An 8,673-nucleotide genomic window follows, 5' to 3' on the forward strand; every position below is an offset into this window, starting at 1 on the left:
TCGTTGACTGTGCACATGCCCACATAGGAAGCTACACGTGAGGGTGCAAGGGAGAGGGAGCACTGCAGGAACGACAGTGCCAACCCTAGTGTGCTGGTGGAAGGTAGTTTTTTTTTTACTCCGCGTGTGTTGTGCTTAAAAAACATGAGTTAATTGTAGAATTAGATTATTATCCTGCTACCAGCTATTCTATTTTATTTTTTTTTGGTTCTTCTATTTAACAGAAAACTTTAACCATGGCCTTGCATCCCCGAGAAATAAGTTCTGTGACTGTAAGTGAACTTCCAACAGCTTAAGTTTTCACACCTGTCTCTCCATGAGAAAGTTGCAGTTAAGAAAGAGGTCGTTTAACACATGATATTCTAATATCTCAGCCAGGCATAAGCAAGAACAAGAAATATAGTCGTAGCTTTAATTCTGAATGGTACAAACGGAAAAGTTGGCTTTGCAGCTGTGAAGTAAAAAATGCACTGTTTTGCTTCCCGTGTTTGCTGTTTGGGGGTCATGTAACGTGGACAAAAGATGGTTTTAGAAATATAAACAAAATGAAAGAACAAACTGAAAAGCATGAGAAGTCAAAGAAGCACGCTAATAATGTAGTTTCACTGTCACTTTTAGGAACCGTAAGTATTAAGGAGAAACTTAGTGAGGCATACAGACTTTCAATCGATGAGTATAATATAAAGGTTAAAAAGAATGGATTTCATTTTTAAATGAATAGATTAAGCTTGAACTGTAATAATTTAGGTTAAAGTAAGTAAAACATGTTCGATTTTGTTCTTTTAGGATTTTATCAAGTTTCTGAATAAATTTTCTTTTTATACATGTTTGTTTCCTTTTATACAATTTTAAAACAAAGGCTACAAATTTTCTGGAGCAGCACCCCCACTAATTTCAGCTACAAGCCGCCACTGAATGCAATGTGTGTGATATATTTCTAAACAAGGTAATTATTTTGGAAATTCATAAGCAAGTTTACTGTAAACTCAGTTCACTATAGTTTTAATCCTTTGCACAGCATCAGCCAATTAGATTAGCTTGGGTTACTTAAATTAAAGCTGCAACAGTAAAAGAGACTCACCCACTATTAATCAATTAGTAAGGCTTGTATAAATAGTTTCCATCAAGTGTTATAACCAATGTTTAGAGGAAAGAATAGGCTTTCAGAGGATCTATACATGTAAAAATCTGAGGGTTATTTGAGAAGGTACTGTCAGTTTTTCTGTGCAACTGCATTTATCCCCAAGCAACCTTGGAATTTCTGGCAGTTACTTCTATAGCAGGTCTTTACAGTCAAAGGGTTGAAGTTCTCATACATAAAAGTATTAAAAATCAAATTACAATAACTGCTGTTGGGACTGTGAAACACAATCGACACTGTTCAACACTGTCCTCAGTAGATCAAACAATTATGATGCCTCAAAGCTCAACAAATCAATAACTTAAAATTAATTTCGTGGATATCCAAGAAATCACCTATAGGTTAAGTGAAATAAGATGTACACATCAAATGTTAAATAAGTCAAAATTTGGTTCTTATTCTATACACACTAAATAGTGTTACACCCATAATATCCACGTCATATTTAATTAACAGCTCAATAAGAAAACAAGTAAAACTACCAAAGCAACACTGTAAACATGACTGAATTTATCTTAACATTTATTAACAATACTTCAGGCATTTACATCACCTGCAGTTAAATGGTTACCAGCTGGGCACCTCTAAATGAAAATTGTCATAATTTCAGTTACTTAAATACTGTCTATCAGTCCTTCTGTTATCAACTGTGGGTCCAGTTAAATTCCTAAATAATATTCTTCTGAAATGGCTGTTTCTCAAATCTAAGTAGGAATTAACAAATCTTCAGCTATCATGACATTTGTACCTTACATGTGTAATCACACGCACAAACGTAAGTTATATGTAATACAAAAAACCTAGGATATTTTAAATTCAATTTCATTTTCAGTGTCAACTGCTAATACAAATCTTACTTTAAAATTACTGCAACAGGCATAGGCATAACATAAATATTTAGAACAATGTGAAATCACATTAAGTCAATGTAATAAAATATCATACAAATACAGCATCTGTAACTGTTAACTTAAAATTATAAAACTATACTAGAAGACTAAGAGAGCAAACTGGCATATGTTTATCTCATAAAAGTCTGCAGTAAAATATTTACATACCCTCGACCCTGGACCAACATGTGATCAATTTGCACCATATTACAGACAACGTAATGAATACATCTTGTACCAACCTGTAACTAGTGGTGAGGTTAAGAAAATGTCGATCTACACATCCACTTCTTCATACACTTTCATGGCAAAGTGCTCAATTATTCAAGCATAGCAACAACTTTACATCTTTTACCTTTACCACAAATTAATGTAGATTTCACTAGTTACAAAGTACTTACCTATCTACATACACACAAACATGTATAAAGAGACTACAAGGAGACAGATTAAAGGAGCATTGAAAAACAAAATAACAAATATTATTACTACTACTATTATTATTTATTAGTTATTACTTCTACATTGCATTATTTTCACCACTGTCAAACTCAAGTGGGTTGTAAGGCATTAAAATATGGACATGTTCATAATTACAGGCCAATAAAACTGTTTCTGTAATAAGAAGGCGAATGAAACTACTTATTGAGGCAGATAGAAATGTAGTGACCACAGCCACCAGTTCCTGCTAGTCATCTACTGAAACAAACCGTAAGGGCATTCATGACATGAGCATAACAAGTTAAAAATACTGCCACGTCTATACAAACTGAAACAAGGCAGTTACAGAATATGTGAAGTCCTACAAGTACATCTCTCTACAAGTAAACCCTCATAAAACCCAAACCTAGGAAAGTAATCATACTGGATAAAAATAAGGTTTATTCAGGATAAAATAATCAGTTCTTAAAGGTAATATTATAATTGTATTAAAAGCACAGACATGAGGCTATGTAGCAAGTACTGTGGATAGAAAGTCAGACTGAGATTGAAGTTAGTAGCAAATTCCTTGTGGCAAAATAAACAGGGCACTATGTTGACAAGAACACACATCTGAAGACAAGAGTAAACGAGGAGGAGGAATAAACATAATAACACAGCAATAATTACACACCATATGGACAACAGGCACCTCAAATAATCATGTACAACAGATTCACATATAAGACACGCAAAAGAAATATCAATGCACCAAGCAAATGACAGCATAATGAATTATAGCGTACCACTAACAAAGAAGACCAAAAATTCAGAAATATCGTAAGGTACAACATGGAATACTGTATTCATTAAGCATCTACATTGAAGTAGGTGACCAAAAATTCATCTCCCGCAGTTCTGATGGTTTCGCACGGAATGTTTTATTCTTTTGCGTAGGTGAGTCACATCCACCGCTGACAGCAGTAACATCCACCCCAACTTCAACGTGTTGATCATCTTTGGGAACTTCGCTGAATATCTTTGACACGAGAGTAGTCATGGACTTATTGCGGCGTATCTCCGTTGACAACGGGTCAACATCACCATGTGACTTTGGTTTCTGAACTTCTTTCTCCTGCTCACCCTCTGGTATAGTCAAAGAATCCGCTGAATCCGACAAATTATCACGCTGCTGCTGCCCTAGCAGCCCAGACAAAATCCAGCTACCAGGATATTTATTTGCAGATTCTTGTACATCAGTTGCATGAATATTAGCTCTTTCTAGGGCAAAAGCACCTGTGAAATACCTGTTGTGTACCTTCCTGCGTGTCTGTGGGGATGATTCAGGACTATGTGATGGCGATCCGAGGGGACTAGCCGGTAGAGACTTACTTCCACGGCGCATGCCTCTGTTGAAGCCTTCTCCTGTGGCTGCCTTCTCATTACCATTTGTGCTAAAGCCACGGACCAACTTGGATCCTGCAATCATCTCATGTGCAACCTGCACAACAGACTTTCCACAAGCTGCAGTGTCACCAGTGAAGTTATCGCCCGTTCCTGCAGGTTTCAGTATGTGGGTTGTTTTCCTGGAGGCGCTCATAACAGGCTCTGTTGTCCCTGCAGAAACACACATCACAAAATCGTTCATATGTGCCTTTCAAAAGAATGCTTTCCTAAAGCCAGGAGAAGCTAGATTATATAGAGCAGTATTGTTTCACCTTTTCTCAAAGTAACTACACTCAAAACTGCAAGAAAGTCACACATCTAAAATTTTATAATGCTTATAAATACTGCTGTGGGATGTCGATACATGACAAGACTGTTATTTTAACTTCTACGTGGATCTAATGATAAGTAAGAATCAGTTTTCAATTTAACCCTGCTTTATTAAGACTAATATTTGATACACAAAAAGTGTTTCATATATATTCACACACATAACCATGGTAACACATAACAATTGAGAAATTAGGAACAGCGCATGGACTCCACTCTACTATTGAAAATTGTTTACTATGACGTTGCCAACTATAGCATTATATTTTAACATTAGAGTTGCCAACATAACAGAGACAGCCACTTGCTGAACTGTTCTACAAATATTTATTATAGTTGCACAATATACACAGACAAACTCGAAGAATTGAAGGTCATTGGCTGAAGACTAATAATATAATGACAACAATGAATCCTGCAACACCTTGGACGCAGTACTGAAACACGACTCTTGAGTTAGAACTCCAAACTCCCACTCAATGTATCTTCTTATTTAACGTTGAGTCGGACCTAAAGAAAATATGTCACTGTCCGTATTGTTGCAGGCTTTGTTTAGCACCGGCTGTTTACTCAGCCGCTTCTAAGCAGCGAGAGGTTCCTAGCTTGTGATTGGCTAGCACTCGATCCACTGTGGGTGCTTCACACAGTCACATGTTGTAGACTTTACCTATCGATGAGTGTGTGGGATGTCGTATGAAGAGACAACCACTAGTTGAACTGTCCTATAGGATTTATTGCAGCTGCACAGTATACACAGACAGATAATAACAATAGTGAACTGTAGAATCTAGAACTGCAACTGTTGCTCCCACTCAGTGTGTCTTCTTACATAACCTAGAGTCAGACATATGGAAAACGGTTACGTAATAGGTACTGCTGTTGCCGGACGCCATGTTTATAAGTTCCCTAGCAACCGCTGTTTACTCGCTTTTGCCTAGCAACCATTGTTTACTCGTCGTTGCTAAGCAATGATGCTTGCGTTGTCACACTTGCTTGAATGGGGGCACTTCCCACATCACCCCCCCCCCACGGAGATGGCTGCTCAGCTGTTGAAGCGATCAGGAAAACGTGTCTTCTTATATAACCTAGAGTCGGACATATGGAAAACGGTTACGTAATAGGTACTGCTGTTGCTGGACACCGTGTTTATAAGTTCCCTAGCAACAGCTGTTTACTCGCTTTTGCCTAGCAATCGTTGTTTACTTGTCATTGCTTAGCAATGACGCTTGCGTTGTCACACTTGCTTGAATGTGGGCAGTTCCCACAAGTGTTTACTCGCCATTGCTAAGTAATGATACTTGCACTGTCACTGTAATGTTTGCTTGAATGTGGGCAGTTCCAACACTGCCAAGACCAAGCCACATGCATATAACTCCTTTATTCCTGTAACTGTCCTATATATTTTACTGATGACATGGCATTTCCTACAAAGTAATCCTAACATAGCTGTTATGCCACATTTTCCTTTTCTGTTGTGATGATGATAATTGTGAACTCTGAATACATTACATTTGGGTGCGAGCATTTCTATTCCTTTCATTCTCCCTGCTGTCATCAAGAAGGGAATACAGATGGACAATGCATACTGAAGGCTAGTACAATAATGGTTAATGAGAAAATTACATAATGAAAATAAGATTGGTCATTAAGACATTAAGTATGTTGTTGTGTACCCATTATGTTGACTCCCTACGCAACTTGTTCCACAACAAATGAATGCCATCAGTTTATTAGAGTAAGGAGGAATAAGAGGGAGAATCCATCATAAGCAATGATAACCATCTTGTTAAGTAAACAAGAAGTCATTACGCACAGAAAAATAATCACTTATTTCTCTCTCATACATCAGATGAAACAATTATGTGATGAAACATACTACATGAGTAAAATCTGTGACATCCAATGGAAACAAAAATATTTGTATCCTAATACAAAAGAATGAAGTGTGTAAACATCTTGGTAAAAATTACAGTTTGCAAAAATTTTATTTATTTCTATTTACTACTTTCTTTCATCTATATTCTCCACCTCATGAAGAAATACAGCACATATCCATAGGCACTAATGTAAACAATTAGATCACAACTTCCAGTCCCAAGAATAGATAACATAAAATACAAATCACGCTATCATACACATTAACAATATCTGCTTCAGTAAAGGTGTATTATAACAAAGAGGAAAATAAACACTTTTTTCTAGGAAATTTTCTACAGTGTAAACGAAACACATTCATTCACCACTCACCTGGAGTGGAGGAATCCATCGGGATGAATTGACGACACTGTACAGTATGCTGTGAGAAATCCTGTTTTGATATTTGTTCTGATGTTTCTAGCAGTTCGCTGGCTTGGCGAAAGTTTGCTTCTCGGAGTCGCTGCGAAGAGGTGTCAGTCTTTGGGTACCGTATGTAGAAGAAACTGTCATCATGTGATGGTGGTGAAAAGGTTCCATCAAGGTCGTACCTGTCAATATTAATTTATGTGTAAGAAGGACTGAAAATTTGGTTAAAATTACATATTAACCAACATGAATCTCTGTATATTTATTACTATGATTATTACTATTATTAAACTGCAAATATCTGTGTAAGTTTCAGATATATGCATTCATGCAAGCACACTACATAACAAATTACAATTTAAAGCACAACATAAATTTGACAGTCAAATGATTCCAGAAATATGTTTGTGTAATCACCACGTGCAGTTAGTAAGCAGAAGTTTGTATAAAATGTGTATAAATCATAAGAAGTTACAGGCAAATGGCTTTTGCAATGTGACTAGTAAATTTAATTCATATCTCTGAAGCCATGAACATCCACATTAATTTCAAGTCGCAACCAAAACAAAATGCCACGTCACGCTAAATTCTGCAACATTAGTTCTTCATACTCCCCAGTTCTTACAGGATGACAGAAATAAGCCATAATATATTATTTAACTGGTATTCAGAATAAGTATTATGCAAAGGTAAATCTAAATTAAAGATCACACCATTCCTTTTGTGCAGTTAGCAATTACTACTATAACTGCAGTAACTAGTGATGTGCACACGGTGGGCAAAGCACAAGCAGTGTACTGCTATATGTATGAGAAGAGCGAAATAAATATGTGTAATGACTGGATGAAACAGTACACAGCTTCAACAATTATAAAAAGGCAATCTGAAGCAATTTCCTTAGCCTAAACCTTCTAAATACCTAGATATCTCATTAATTCCCAAGCTGGGGGGAGGAGTTATTTTATAGCATCAACAGCTAGACTATATACCATAAAATTTTATGGTGACAGATGAATGATGAATTGGAAAGGATCTGGAAGCAGCCATGGCCTAAATCAAGCATTATCCCAGCATTTATCTAAGGGACCTTCAGAAAATCATGATAAAACCTTATTCAGGAGAGCCAGTATCCCAGCCAAGATTCAACATGAGCACCCCACAAACATGAATCTAGAGTTCTATAGCTACAGCAGCTAGATGGATACCTGCACTATTCTGCAGGATTCAGTATAGAGTAAACAATGGAGGGAGCAGTGACATATCATCAAAGAAAGAAACAAAATGTGGGGGAAGCTGATCAAAAAGAGAGAAATTTGTGCTCATGTTTATGGTTTATTAATAATGCTGTAAATAGCTCAGACTATGTAAGTTGTACATAAGCAGCCCTAACACAAACTTTCTACTGAAAAATAGTTTGATTATTTCAGTTCACTTAACTGTTTCAACCATCTACTTCCCTTCAACAGCTAAAACACATACACATTAACAGAGAACAAAAAATTCTTCATAGTCACCGCAGTGGAAACCTCAGATCTTACAAAAATTATGTGTGGTCTTCAGAGCAAATACAGCACATAATGCTAACTGAAGAATTCAAAGTAAAATGTATGATGAAATGGGGAACTATAAATGAACTAAAAAGGATGTGGAAGGAAAGAGTCATGGATTAATCTGAGGTCCTATCAAAGTATTTGTCTGGCAGAAGATATTAAAATCCTAAATCAGGATAACCAGTCTCCAGCCTGAGATTTGAACCCAAGATCTAATGAACATAAAACAGGTGGATTACCGACATGGCCCAGACATTCAGTAATGGGAAGAAAAGCTGGTAGGGTAAAATAAAATTACTGACTGCAGAACTCACAGTTTTTTGAGTAGCTATATTCAGCAATGGTATCATTTGTTCTATTAAAAATCAAACTTCCTCACCTATCTCCAATCTTGGTTTTCATCCACTGTGGCAGAGATATGCCAGAGTTGAGGGAACGTTCAGGTTCTGTAGACCCCATGGTGTGTACTTACTGCAGTGCTTTGTTACAAGTAGATATAGCAGTGAAGAGCAGATAGGCGGTATGTTTCAGAAAATTCCCGACTGCTGTGAACTAGGAATACGCCTTCGACATATTGTGTGTCTGAGAATAGAAAACAAATTCACATTCTATG

General features: G+C 36.7%; 1 protein-coding gene across 1 annotated transcript; it reads right to left on the reverse strand.

Annotated features, from left to right (window-relative positions):
• Positions 1-1,513: 1,513 nt before the first annotated feature.
• Positions 1,514-8,639, reverse strand: LOC111868433. The gene is made up of 3 exons (XM_023859053.1): positions 8,440-8,639; positions 6,475-6,692; positions 1,514-4,068 (listed from the first exon to the last, which is right to left on the reverse strand). The coding sequence occupies exons 1-3, from the start codon at positions 8,517-8,519 to the stop codon at positions 3,329-3,331; spliced, it is 1,038 nt and encodes a 345-aa protein (XP_023714821.1). The 5' UTR covers positions 8,520-8,639; the 3' UTR covers positions 1,514-3,328.
• Positions 8,640-8,673: the final 34 nt, after the last annotated feature.

Source organism: Cryptotermes secundus, unplaced genomic scaffold (assembly GCF_002891405.2).
Source record: "Cryptotermes secundus unplaced genomic scaffold, Csec_1.0 scaffold106, whole genome shotgun sequence".
In the NCBI taxonomy this organism is placed as follows: domain Eukaryota; kingdom Metazoa; phylum Arthropoda; class Insecta; order Blattodea; family Kalotermitidae; genus Cryptotermes; species Cryptotermes secundus.

Coding starts and splice junctions, on each gene's coding strand:
- LOC111868433 (XM_023859053.1), bottom strand. CDS start 8,519: ATGGGGTCTACAGAACCTGAACGTTCCCTCAACTCTGGCATATCTCTG. Junction 6,693..8,439: donor AAAACCAAGATTGGAGATAG/GTGAGGAAGTTT, acceptor TAATATTGACAG/GTACGACCTTGATGGAACCT. Junction 4,069..6,474: donor GATGGATTCCTCCACTCCAG/GTGAGTGGTGAA, acceptor GTGTTTCTGCAG/GGACAACAGAGCCTGTTATG.